Below are 13,893 nucleotides of genomic sequence, written 5' to 3'. Positions count from 1 at the left end.
TCGTTGTGTGTGACTGAGCGCACGCACAAAGACCAGAAAGCTACGCATCAACTAGTCTAAGCTCAGGCAAGACCATACTGTATCTCAGTATGTAAAAATGGTGGCCTATTGCTTTAAATTTTGTGCTGTGTTTTGTGTGATGAGGAGAGGCTTAGTGATTACAGAAATCACAGCTAAAGTTCTACCACTGAATCCATTTGAACATTTCTTTACCCAAATTCCAACACATTTATTCACTATAGTATACACACTGTCAAAAATGTACAACTTTTTTTTCACAAGTGATATTTTGCTTTTGAACAGTGATAGATTGTCGGTGAAGCAAGCCTCAGGAGTCCACTTTGCCGTAGGTGCCGTCCGGAGGCCTGTAGACCTTGGGGAAGGCCATGAGCTGCAGCACGTTGAAGGCGTATTTCCGGCACCGAATGTTCTTTTGGACGTTCTCTATGCGGCATCCTTCTCTGGCAACCCAAACACAAGAGCAGCGTGAAGAGGAATGAGAAAACTCAAAATAACACTGATGTTGTTGTTGTTGTTAGTGACAGGAGCTTCGCCAAGAGTGTAGGCCATGAAAATCTAACACTCATTTTATTTATTTTCAGAAAAAGGTCAAAACTGGGCCAAGAAAAGATTAGTGCACTCTGCTATTCATTCATTAGCAATCATTGTGACTGGGTTTGGGCAAAAATGATGCTAATGATCCAAGTACAAATTATACACAGTGTGAAGACGACGCTTGGAAAATTGGTTATTATGCCATCAATACACTCAACCTGATGTACGGCACTTTAAACCAAACTTATGTGGACACCACACAAACAAGCGCCTGGAGATTTGGACGTGAATAAAACCACTCTCTTTTTTTTACCTTAGTTGACCTCTGTGAATGAGGGGGCGTCGCTGTATTTTAGGTGCAAAACAGTAGACCTTAGTTAAATTAATTTGCATAAGGATTTCAAATGTCAAAAGTTAAAAGCCTTCTTTTAGCCAGTGTCATTATTCAAGTTTTTAGAGCTTTTAAGTGCTTTAACACAGCATGTACCACTTCTTAATAAGCTGGTCGTAAATCAGCATTTATGTTTTTATTTCAAAGTTCGCGGATGTGCGTGGAGCGGGAGCCAAGATCAGGTCATTTTGCATGTGCCCTCCACACTTGAGGACACTTATTCACACCATATAAACTTGAATATACAAATCCATAGCGGCCTCATAAACGCTGTGCAGAACGGCTTTGATGACGTTTTATGGGCTTTCAAAATTTGGAGGACACTTTCGAATTCTATCCAGGAGATGTTGGAGCGCTATAGACGCAGTAGAAGAAGAGAATTAAGCAAGGTGCTGCTCCAGGTCAGACGAGAAAAGGATGTTCAATGGTTAACAGCTCAGATTTGGCATGTTAAGTCCCCTTTAAGCATTAACTGTGGCATGTCCTCTCTTTCAGTCGCCCTTCACAGATGGAACAGTGTCCGTGGATGTCAGAGGCCCATGAACTGGCCACCACTTACAGTTTCCTCATTGTTCCAGAGGAAGTCAACACCATAAACTGTAATAAATAACCAAATTAGGCATAAAAAAGTGAAAGCAAACTGCCTTTGGGATGAAATTCTTGATGGTTCAACTATTTGGAATGTGTGACAACAGGTTCCATTCACAACACTCTTGACTGTTTCTTCATCGGTTTGGAGATAAATCACCAAACAGGAAATCCACATACAGTGGGAGGGAAAAGTATGTGAACGCTTTGGAATTTCTCACATTTCTGCATAAATTGGCCTTAAATGTGAATAAACAGTGTCTGCTTAGACTAATACCACCTAAACAGATTTTATGACCAATTTAGGCAGAAATGTGAGAAATTCCAAAGCGTTCACATACATTTACCTCACACTTTAAGTCCAGGCTTTGTGGTCATTTTTACTCATTAGTTCATTTTTGCTGGGAGGACAAATTATGGGTATTTTAACAAAGGGGCAACAAATTGTTCAGCGTTTTTCAAGTGGCTCCTCAAAGAAAGAACCTTGATTCATCACAATACAGGTACATAATAAATACATTTCCATTCTTTTTGTGGAAATATAATCAAACAGTTCATCACCTAAGCCCCCAGCCCCTCTTCAGTCACAGGAAGCCCCTCTACTTGTGTGTTCTCAGCACTGTGTGTCTGAAGTCATTCAGACTGTACTTTTCACCATGAAAAATTCACATTTGAGCAAGAGATAGAGCATGCAATTAGCAGACATTAGAAATTTACAGAAAGGCGAGGATTCATGATGCACAAAACAAAGAGCATCTCCAAATCGGATATTAACCTCTTACCCCCCACCTTGACTGAGTGCATTTTATCCAGTTCAGTTTCACCCAAATTTGAAAGCTTACAGCCTCATTCAAAGACCTAAAAAACTGATCTAAATGGATCCTTTTCCTTGCCTTTTTCATCGCTTTATTTGTTGCCTTTTTTTGGGCTCTTTTTTATTGCATTTTTGACACATTTTTGTCACTTAAAAAAAAAAAAGTATGCTTTTTCATTGAATTTTTGATACTTATTTAATCACAACTTTTACCTTTTTTGTAGTGTTTTTATTGCATTTTTGTCACATTTTTGTAATATTTTTAATCGCATTTTTGACACTTTTTCAAAGGTTTTTTGTCGCCTTTTTGTTGTGTTTTTGTCACATTTTTGCCACATTTTTGTAGCATTTTCATCCTCGTTTTCATTTACTTTTTGTTGCTTTTTTCCAGAACTTTTAATTTAGGCAAAGCCAAACTGCTCGGTTCAGGTGGGAGTTAAGAGGTTAAAGAAGGTGAGTCTGTCGTTGAATTAGCATCTGGACTGTGTGTTGCAAATAAATATTTAGAGGTAATTTTTTCCAAATGCAGCAAAGCCCATGTAGTCCGACTGGAAAGTACTACCCCCCCAGAGCAGGAGCTGAAATAGTCCTTCTGAAAACGGCCCAGTACCCCTGTCCCTCTCTGTCCGAAAGCAATTGAAAGGAGGGCTGGAACTGAGTACTGTAAAAGGTTCCTGCAATGTGAAAACAGCTGCTTTAGGCCAGGTTTAGTACGGGTGAGGACCTGTCTATGTCCTGGCTTGACGCTGCTCAGTTCCGGTTTAGTTCAGTTGGTTTTATCCCTAATTTGGTCATGTTTTAGTTCTGGTTTTGTTACCCATGTTCTTTACTACAGTCAACGCTCCTGGTTTAGGTTCAGTTTGATCCTGGTTCAGTCCTGGTTTCTCAGATTTTAAATGTATTTGTACTTTATCCCTGATCTTTTCTGCCGCTCTCATCCTTCTGTTTGCATAAAGGCCCTCAACAAAAACATCAGTTTGATGTTATCCAATCCAGATTCCCTTGATTGAACTTGGTTTGGACCTGGTTAAGACATGGTTTGGACCTTAATATATCTTTCTCCAGTGATGCCCATTTTAAATTGAAAGCTACACACTTCCCTGCTTACCCTTGCTGAGAGTGCTGCTGTGTGCAGATTATCAGTCCCTAAAACCAAAGCTCATGAACTATTATGTGGAAGTGATCGTCAGTTGTTTTCATAAATCCTGTCTTGTGTACTCCTTGCTGACAGGGACCCCATTACTTTGAACACACACAGTTTTAAGAGCTGTCACTGCCACAGCATTAGCCTCATTACCGGCTAAATGCGCCTTAATAGACCTGTCATTTGTTTTGTTTCTCTGCATTTTGCATCTGATTACTGCCTTGGGAAATCACTCAAAAAACAACAGTGCCATTCGATCGCTGAAAACTTAACAGTATGTAGCCGCCGTCTCCGCCAATCAACCACCCTGAACTGTAAAAGAAACAATAAAACCTCACTTTTACTAAGAAATAATGGGTCAAGAAGAAAATACTTCTGCTTTTGCTTGATGCAAGTAATGGTAAGCAGACTTTTTAAACAATGACCTACTTTGACTATGAACAGCTTAAACAATAACAGAATCACATGCATTTCAGAACATGTTTGTAGAGGCCGGAACTACAGGGTTAAGTTTTATGCAACACAAATTTAAAGGCAACTTTTGCTTTTACTCTCATCTCGTTTCTTTTCTCTCTGTGTTAGTGAGTACTTCTCCTTTGTTGAAGAATCCCTCCCACCTCACGGGGACCAACTCTATGAAGGAGATGTGCTGCATTGCATGGGGCAAATGGTGGTCACAACAGATACTGACTCGTCTCCCAATAATGTAAAATTTCAGAGTGTCGTTTTATTGTAGACAGCCTAAGGCACAGTGCAATACTGATGCAGTGAAATCACCATATTGACATGGTTTCGCTGACAAAGGAGAAGGGCTCATAATGCAGATTTGGACAGATTTGCGAACAATATTTGGGAGGAATGTCTTTTTTATATAATTGAATTTATGCTTTAGTAATGCATTTAAGTTAAGTGTTAGGTTCTCATCCAGATCCATTCTTTGATCACCCAATGCAGAAAGAGCATATTCTGTGTCGAGCTGGTCATGGGAGCATGTTTTGTACTGATGGCAACGGTATACAAATCCAAAATGTTACGCCGTGTGCCTTTAATCAAATGTAGGTCTATTTCAGATCCTTTTTTGGCCCGATTTGATTTTGATCTAGGCCTGGTGGTAGATGGAAAGTCAACTATTTTATAAGGTTTACCTGGTGTAGAAACACTGATCTCATGAATCGCAATCTTTGCAATTTGCTAATAGCGACCATTGAAATTGCGGTTTTCATTTGACGGTGCCTATGGCCGCTGGTTGCACTTCTTTATGACTGCGACGCTAAGGGCCGCCATTGCTGAAGTACCTCCATATGTGGGCGGCAAAACGAGCTAGTTTTCCATTAGAGACCATTGCACTTTAAACACGTTCCAAACAACTGTAAAGCCTGCTGCCTCATTTTTAAAAACATTCTACAGCTAGATTTTCCTCCTGTGATAACGCTGGGTTAGTTACAATCAAAGGGACCAGGCAGGTTTTCGTATTATTAGAGCTAAAGGCGCGGCTACGACCGAACAACGTGCCCCGCGAGGGCCAAGTCTACCGCAAAGATCCCGCCGCCTTATGCCCTTCTTAGGAACATGCTCCGTCACAGCAGGGTAGGAGGAGAGCAGAAGCTGTCTTATTAATTCTACAGTCTATTTGGTGGTTAAACTTGCAAACCGGAGGATGCATGTGTAAATGACACGAGTATCATTAATGCCATTATACACAAAGTCCAGCAGAAATTTTGTTCTTGTCGCCTGATTAAACGGTTTTCGGATAAGATGCCAGGTTCATGAGCACAGTGTCTAATTGCTTGTTATGTTCCCTAACACTACACTACATTGGCTTTTGCATATGCCCAGGGATCACTGACCCTCAGCCCAGCGCTCTAATTGCCTCACCAAACAAAACCCCTGCACCATTCATCAAAGCTACACTGAGAAAAAAAAAAAGCGGAGCGAGAGGACGTCGCATTATCAGCAATTTATTGATATTTTGCAAGCAGAAAAACAAGACTTAAAATGAGCCACACCACCAGTAAGTGGGAGCTAACAAGCAGCAGGGCAATGGGGTAAAAGTGTCGTGACGCTGGTTTGTGGCCCGTCCCAGAGCCGGCCTCAGGGTCCTCCCACTGCCCAATGTCTCCATGGGACAGCCGGCTGCATACGGACACAGAGCACAATACTGGGCGGTTAGTGTACGCAGAGTGTCCACGTGTACAGGTACAGGAGGATATAGCTTGGTGAGTAACACGGCGGAGCCACAGTCAAGGAGATAGGGCTGCACAATTTGGCGGAAGAAAATACAGTTTTTCTAATTGAAGTACTGCAGTTACAACTACATAATGTCTTAACCTTTTAGAGCGGTGTAACTTTTGGTGTGCCTTCGCAGTTTCCTCCTTAAGGTTGGGTTTAGAATTGGAATCGAAGACTAATTAGTCCGGGGAACATCGGCAGGTTTACAGTTAGGGTTAGGATTTGATTCATAAGTGAGTATGTCGGGAACAGAAAGGATTTATCTGAATCAGGAAGGACTGTTGCTCCCTAAAACCAAAGTGGGGGAACAAGTCTTGCTGTTTCCAACTCTTCTACAGACCTGGGAACACGTACCACCTCGTAATTAATATGGGGGCAGATTTTTGTTTTCAGGAGGCATTTTATTCCCAAAATTGCAGTGTTTGTGATCTGCTAATTACTATTATTAAAAGTTGGGATCACAGTTTAAATATTGTGCAGCCCTAAGGAAAAACAGTTAGAGGTGGAGATGAGCAAGCAGATGGGATGTTACGGAGTACAGGCATGCAGGTTAGGCGCAAATTTGTGAATCTGATATGGTAAAAAAGAAATAGTTTTGGTGCCACTGTGTTCTCATGTTTGGATGTGTTAAAAGTGGCCAGAAGCAATCGCCTTAAGAGTTTTTCTAGTTAGAGGGTAAACACTCTCTCCACTATGAGCTGCAAAATAAATGCTAATTTGTGTTCTTCTGTGTTTATAACCACCTTATAATACAATGCAGTTTGCTTTTTCTCAACAAAAGTCGGTGAATTCAATATGCAGCAAGTGGGTAAAATGGGTTTCAGTGAACTTCAAGTATAAACAATACTGTACAGTCCATTTACTTCACTATTTACTAATACCTTGTTCAAAGACTTAAAGCAACAGCAAAGCAAACCCAAACATTAACCATTTTTTGGGACCTCAGGTGAAGGAAAACACACATTGAATGAAGTAGTATACATTATATTATCATCCAGTTAATCCGATGTATCTCTGTGATTAGCAAGTTTGGAAATTCGCCAGTCTGCTCCCACGCCTTAATCAATCGAGAAAGTTCTCAACCACATTGTCCTTTATCCACATTTGCATTTGATTATATGCAGTGTGTGCCCTCAATAAAGATAAACAAGTAAATAAGTGTTTATCTTCCTGGATGAAATAAAACTAATAAGGCTATTTATCTTGACAAGTTGTTGAGCACAGACGTCACAAGGCTTCCCTGAGTCATACACAGAATAAAATAACCTGCAGCTAGATCCAGCAGACAGCCGTGAGCGAGCATGTGCAGGTTTATCTCATTCATCTGAGCGTGAGTGACTCAATTTACAATACACTGAACTGGTCCAGCCTGTCTACGCACGAACCAAGTTGTTACTGACTAAAATCTGTGAACTTCCTCATGGCAATCTCAGGCATCAACATAATGCTTCACAAAAGCAGTTCAAGTCAGTGGGTACGGATGGAGGGCAATTCTGAGCCAAGGCACATGAGCTGTATTTGACTTTTGTTTTATATATTATTTGTGAGTTCATTAAATTTTTTTTTGTCTAAAACTAATCAGAAATGGTGACAATATCAAAGTAAAAAAAAAACACACAATAAATGGCAATTGCATGAGCGGTGCAACACATTGGATTACAGAATGTTTCGTCTCTGCTCTAAAGCACCCAATAGATTTAGAATAACAACAAAAAATAAACTTAAAGCTGAGTGTGTTTGAGAAGTAATATGATGGAAATAGCATAGTAACTGCGCGTAATAGCAAAGGATAATGCATTTTCAGCCTTTGTTTCAATCAACAATGAGGTCAACAATGATAATTAGCAGTCTTTATACTGGGTTGGGGTTAGACTTTATTAGGGCTAGACTTTCAACGTTCCAGTCAAACCTTCGTCAGGTCAGTCGGGTGAGAGTATGTTTACACGGCGTGGGTGAAGGTCAATATTCTGTTTTTTGAAACATTTGGAATAACCCGCATGCGTGAGCAGCTACAGTTACTTCGGTGTACATGGTAATTGTAGAATCCATTGAGATATCCCGAGCCAAACCGTGACAAACGGACAACATCTCGAACATCATGACACATCATTTCCGCTTCTTCTTTCTGTATCCAAAGGCAGCAGCATCAGCAGTACGGCAGATACAGTAACTGGTTTCCTTCTCGCTCCAAAAGTTTGGTGCTGTGTCTGCGTCTCAGTTTAGTTCTGCTTCTTGTGTATTTCCGGAAGGCAGACATAGACGACGCATACAAGTACTTCCTGTACTCAAAAGACCAAGATTCCTCGCGGATAGAACATGCTCATGGGGATATTCCGACACTCGTATATATGACCAAATATACGGGTTAGAAAGGGAGTAACCCAGAGATCAAATTCGGGTTTTCGTCTGTGTTTACATGGCCGTGCCCAACCAGGTTATTGCTTATTGCTTTCGATTATGAAAGAGTTATTGACTGCATGTTAACGTAATCACTTTGCGGGAGCTTCTTTTCTCTTTTTGATAAGTTACCCAGCCTTTTGCTCACCTGTCACCTCCCGGGTGTGTGGGGTCTTTCTTTGCAAGACATATATAACCAATAAATGACACCCCTGTTCCATGTAAAAAAATAAACGTTTTAAGAACCATGCTATTTCCATCCTGTTATCATGTCATTACACAACTGTCCAGTAAAGTGCCACCAGAAAATATATTGCACTACAAAGATTAAGCAATAGAAATACTGTTGTGCAAAGGGATGATATTAACCCCTTATGTTTGAAGGCCCTTAGGCACTAAAAGTTTCAAGGATTTGATGACTTTGTCAATGTAGACGTTCTGTGTGCCCAGTGAGCTCGAGTGAGGCAAAGATCACACCAGGCCTTTAAGATTCTGAGAAATACATGGATAAATATACTTGTAATTGGCTCATGCAGGGCTGCCAGAATGATTATGTGGTGGGGACACACACCAGCACATACAGTGATGACAAGCTGGAGAGGGAATGTGCACAATGTTGAGCTAATGTCATTTTGTACATAGGTGCAAGCTATCGCACTAATTAAACTGCTTACAGAGAAGACATGTACATTTTCCACGTCTTGCGGTTAATCGTGTTAATTACTAATAGTTTGATTTGAAGTCCAAGCCTTTCAATTGCACTACTTACACCCCCCGTACTTTGTCAATATCCTTAAAGGCCAACTTAGTAACTGTGCATGTAAAATATCATAATTCATAGGAAATAACTTGCACCCAAGCTTTTTGTGTTGTGAGTGTGACTTGGTGGCGGCATGGTTTGGCTCACCTGCGCATACAGTTGAGGGCAGGAGTGAAAAAGTCCTTGCTGAGCTGGTGTTCGTCTCGTAGAAGGGCACATTGCTCTAGTGTGACAGACATGGATGTCCGGTCTTTGGCACTTTTACAGCTGGTAAACCTGATGCCATTCAACCTCCGGCAGATCTGTGCAAACGCAAGCAACGAGAGTGAGTCAATCGTGATACAAGTGTGCTGCTGCTGCTGTTGCTGCTGCTGCTGCTGCAGGTACAAGGTGAATCAAAGTCCAGCTGGAGTCCAAACTCAAGTGCTAAAAACATTAAAGTGAGAGAGCGGAGTTGTGTTCGAATTCAAGAGACGATTCCAGACGAGTCCAGTCGTGTCCAAGCCAAGTTGAGTTTAAACAGAAGAAGCCCAAGTCAAGTCCTTAGAGAGATAATCCTTTATTGATCTCACAATGGAGAAAAGCCAATTTGTTCAAGACAGTGCATGTTAATGGGTATTGTAAAGTACATGAGGAAGAGGATGCCAGATTTCCGCCATGGGCTAATCTTTATCCATTGTCCCACATTCACACTGATATCCATATTACACTGAAGACACTGAATGTAAGGCAAGTGAAGTGTCTAGCTCAAGGGCACAATGAGTGTGTGCACAAGCTATATTTGGGATCCAAACCCCAACCTTTACAAAGGTGAGTGAACGCACAGTCAGTGAGCCACTGTTTCTAGTGGTCTAAACAAAAGGATTAGCAAGTATTTATTTGTTTACAAAGGATATTGTTATTGGGCCTCAATAGATGCTTTCCTAAAGGGGTTAGGTGCAAATTAGTCATTTTATGCTCAATACTGCCACCTCAGGTCTTATGCGTAACTGCAGCTTCTGTATTAAGCTCGTGCATGACGGCACTTCGGACCCGAATTAACACCTTTTTGAGTGACAGTGCAGGATTTTATAGGCAGTAGTGGTGAATATGAGCTCATTCTACACATTAGGACATGGCTGGAACATGAAGGGGGATGAAAATACTTAGTTTTAACATTTTTAAACTCCGTATAGTCCCTTTAAGAAAACGTTTGTAAATACCACATAAGGAAGTTTCTGTCTAACTTGTAACAAAACTTTCATGTGATGTAGGAAAATGTGTCAATATAAGATAATAAAAAATTTAACTTTACTGTTCGACCATGTCTTAAAACGTATCTCTTTCACAGTTTTCATGGTATTTTGTATTGTTGTTGTATTGTATTGTATTGTCCTGTTACATCATAATAATGAAAATGAACTGATCACTGTTCTTTCTCTCAAATGAGCTTACTTTGTAGAAGCAGGTTTTTTTCTCCACCTGGATCTTCAATAAACCAGATCCAAGTTCTACTTCAAAACTATGCTGTGAAGTCCATGAATGACATGCAGAAGCAAAACTGACAAGAGCTACTGCATATCAGGTGGCAGAGCATCAATATTAGTGCCATGTTTTCCGAGTCACCGAGCCACGCTCAGGTTACAGTTTGTTCACATCAGGGCTGCCGTTCTACTCCATTTAATAGCAATGTGTCAGAAACTATAGCCAAAGCTTTTAGGGATGACAGTGAAGCATTGCCCACTCTGGACGGTCTGTCTTTTGTCAAGGTCGCAGAGTGAAAGTACAGTGAAAATACACACCGCTCCAGCTAACCAGAGGATCTCCACATTCTTCCTCTTCTTTGTGACTACATTCTGGCCCAGGGTTTCAAGTAATTCCTTTATATCGCTCTGTGTTTGAAAACACGGTAGACCTGCATGGAGAAATAATGAGAAAATGGAGTGGTGTTTCATCAAACTGTAGACTTCATAATTTACAATGTATTACAATGAAACAAGTTTAAAGTACATAGAGACACGTTTAAAGTGCAAAAAAGCTGTTTTCCTAACTCGGTTTAATGGGATAATGTCTGTGGTAAACCGTCAAACTTTTACACGTTACAAGTGAAATTTCAATTTTATTAAAAAAAAAAAAAAATGTATATAGTGACATAAGAGAAGTGAGGATTCCATATTTCAAGGATAGGGCTGGTACTCGTGCCCATTTCCAACATGAAAGTAAATTTGGCAACAAATGAGTACCTATGCTCTGGTGAAAAGAGCAGTCTAACCTGTCATACACACTTTCATAACTTTTTTTAGTTTTAGAAATTCATGCCATCGCCATATTTCGCAAATGATCCTACACATCGGAGTATCTTTCTGTAGGTATACTTTATTCACAGAAAGCAGTACATGGGTTTGTGGGTCATTTATATTTTTTACATTGATTTTACTCAGATTTCCCAAAGCAATTTTGGTCACTATTCTGTCCTATCCTAACTAAAATGCTGCCTAAATTTGCAAATAAGTCAACGGCAGCTGGAACAATGGGCAAATGTGTAACAATAAGCACTAGTATCGGCAAGTCTTTCCTCAAACAAATGAAGACAAGTCATGGCAGATTTCACTTACATTCTATTGGCACCTTATCACGTAATAATTTATAATAGGCTTCTAGTATCTCAAAGTTCTTCTGGTTTATTCGTTCTTGCAGCGAGATATCTCCAAATCTGTAAAAAAAAAAAAAAGTATACTGAAGTTGGTATCTCATAAGAAAGATCCTAAAATGAAAGAAACACATTTAAAGAAAAGTCTGGACACTGTATAAAATGTAAAGGGCAGAAGTTAGAGACATGAGGCGTATACATTTTTTTTTTCTTCATACTTTTCCACTTTATTTACCGTCATGTTACAAAAAGTTTAAAATGTTAATATCTATTGACGTTAGTAGTAGAGGTTTAAATATTGTCGCTTCTGTTTGAAGGTAGAAGATCTTCAGAAGCTTCTTGCTCTTGTATTCAAAATGTGGGACGAGCATGAGGTACAAGCAGTTCGGTAGGTGGGGTTATGGCAGTCCTGCCCAATCCTACCTGTAATGACCAGAGTTTAAATGGGCCTGTGTCTTGTGTGTTGAAAGAGCAAGAAGAAGCTTCTGAAGATAAAAACGTGCTCAACTCACCTAAACCAGTCCAGACAACAATATTTAGTTGTAAGTAATGGTCTGTAAAGTTTCAAAATGAGGAACAATAATAATAAATGTCATGAAACAGACCTGTCACATGTCATACCTTGCCATATTTTAATATAGCCCATGGCCTCTCCATTCATTTGCATGGGGATAGAACGCTCAATTTAAACGGGTCCGGTAAACAGTACGCATCTCTATTTGGGCTGCACAATATATCGCATGTCTGCCCCCAGTTTCCCCTACCACTAAAAACATGTACAATAGGACAGAATGAACGTAGTGTGTGAGTGAGTAGTTGGTGGTGGCGCAGAGTGGTAGCCTCGCTTTCGTCAGTTTACCCCAGGGCAGCTGTGGCCACAACAGTAAGTTAACACCACTGAGTATGGAGTGAATGAATAATGACTACAGTGTAGCGCTTTGAGAAACTTGGTAATACAGGCTTGTAAAGCGCAATACAAGTGTAAGCCATTATTATTATCATTAAAAAGAAACAATGCATTGAACTTATAAATGTGTAGAAGTTTAGTTTTAGTTTAATTTTAGTTTTGGTTTTGATGTAGTCTTTTTTTAACCTCTTAACCCCCACCTGAACCGAGTACATTTGCTCCAGTTCGGCTTTACTCAAAATTGAATGATTCTTGAAAAATAGCGTCAATATAACAACAAATATTAGCCATAAACATGGATAAAAACGCAAGCGTCAATATAAACCAATGAAAGAGCAACAAAAAGGCAACAAATAAGCAACAAAAGGTGACAAAAAAGCGATGAAAATAAGAAGAAATGGAAAAAAATATTACAAAACTCAAAAAAAAGAAGTGATATGATGAAAAAGAATGTAGAAAAAAGTGACGACAAAACGGCAACGACGCGAGAAAAAAGATCCGTTAAGATAATTTCCTTAGCTTTCAAATGAGGCGTGACACTGGCCTGTAGACGGTACACTCCAGTCAAGATGCCTTTAGATTTGGGTAAAGCCGAACTAAAGAAAATTCACTCGGTTAAGGGCGGGTGGTAAGAGGTTAAGTCACACAATTAGCTCAAAAACTGGTTACTTTCAATTTGTGTTTAACTAGAATGGAACATATGGTGTTGAAATTATTTTGTCAAATATTGCAATAATATTGTTATTGTAATATTGCACAGCCGTATCGCATATCTCATGCCATTTCAATATCATTCAGCCCTAATTTGTATCAACAGGCTGAGATAGCAAAATGCACTTCTGTGTGTAAAATGAGGAGAGAGAGACCAAAATCTCACAAGTAAACAATCAAGCCCCTCCCCCTTTTCCTTCCGATTGGACCTGACACAAAGCTCGTCTCGTTGGACTTTATCTAATATTACTTACATTACGTCAGCAGGCCCAGGTGGTCAATTTTACATAAGATACTAAATTCGAAAAAAAGAAGAAAAAAAAAATCTAACTTGCAGACTATCACTTTAAATCTCGAACACAATATATATTTTTTAATGTTTTTCTATATATACATATTTTCAAATTTTGTTCTTAATGACCAACAAAAGTAAGTTTTTTTTCATGACTTACTTTTCATTGCCCTTATGTTCATTCTTACACAGTGTCCCACTTTTTCATATAGTGACAGTGGCGGTACCTCTCTGCTATCGTCTGTTGTTCATTGATGCCCACGTTAAATAGCACCGGGTAGACTTGTACAGGCTTGCCCTCTCTGATCTCCTCTGGCAACGTCTGGAAAACCGGGCACGGTAATGGCACTTCGACAGTAAAGTGGTCTCTGAAAACAAAACAGGAACACAGGTGGAAACTCAATCTCTGTCAAAGAGTGTGGCATAATCTGATCGCTTTCGGAAGTTGTACAATTTGACACCTAATGGGCCGGAGG

At 39.9% G+C, this 13,893-nt stretch overlaps 1 protein-coding gene across 3 annotated transcripts in view; it reads right to left on the bottom strand.

Annotated features, from left to right (window-relative positions):
* Positions 1-328: 328 nt before the first annotated feature.
* inpp4b (inositol polyphosphate-4-phosphatase type II B) overlaps positions 329-13,893 on the bottom strand; it is a gene marked incomplete at its 3' end in the record, with an annotated part of 213,401 nt that continues 199,836 nt past the window's right edge. For 2 of the 3 annotated variants that reach the window (XM_079553835.1, XM_079553837.1), the window contains 5 exons: positions 13,645-13,785; positions 11,473-11,570; positions 10,660-10,772; positions 9,026-9,180; positions 5,436-5,625 (listed from right to left, as the gene is read on the bottom strand). In XM_079553835.1, coding sequence (XP_079409961.1) covers positions 5,451-5,625; positions 9,026-9,180; positions 10,660-10,772; positions 11,473-11,570; positions 13,645-13,785 — 682 coding nt within the window. Of the gene's footprint in view, positions 462-5,435; positions 5,626-9,025; positions 9,181-10,659; positions 10,773-11,472; positions 11,571-13,644; positions 13,786-13,893 lie in introns of those variants that run through there. The other variant, XM_079553836.1, reaches the window with a different exon arrangement.

Source organism: Gobius niger (genome assembly GCF_951799975.1).
Source record: "Gobius niger genome assembly, chromosome: 3".
NCBI lineage: Eukaryota > Metazoa > Chordata > Actinopteri > Gobiiformes > Gobiidae > Gobius > Gobius niger.
The sequence above is the reverse complement of the archived record's forward strand: the minus strand, read 5'-3'. Positions and strand labels throughout refer to the sequence as shown.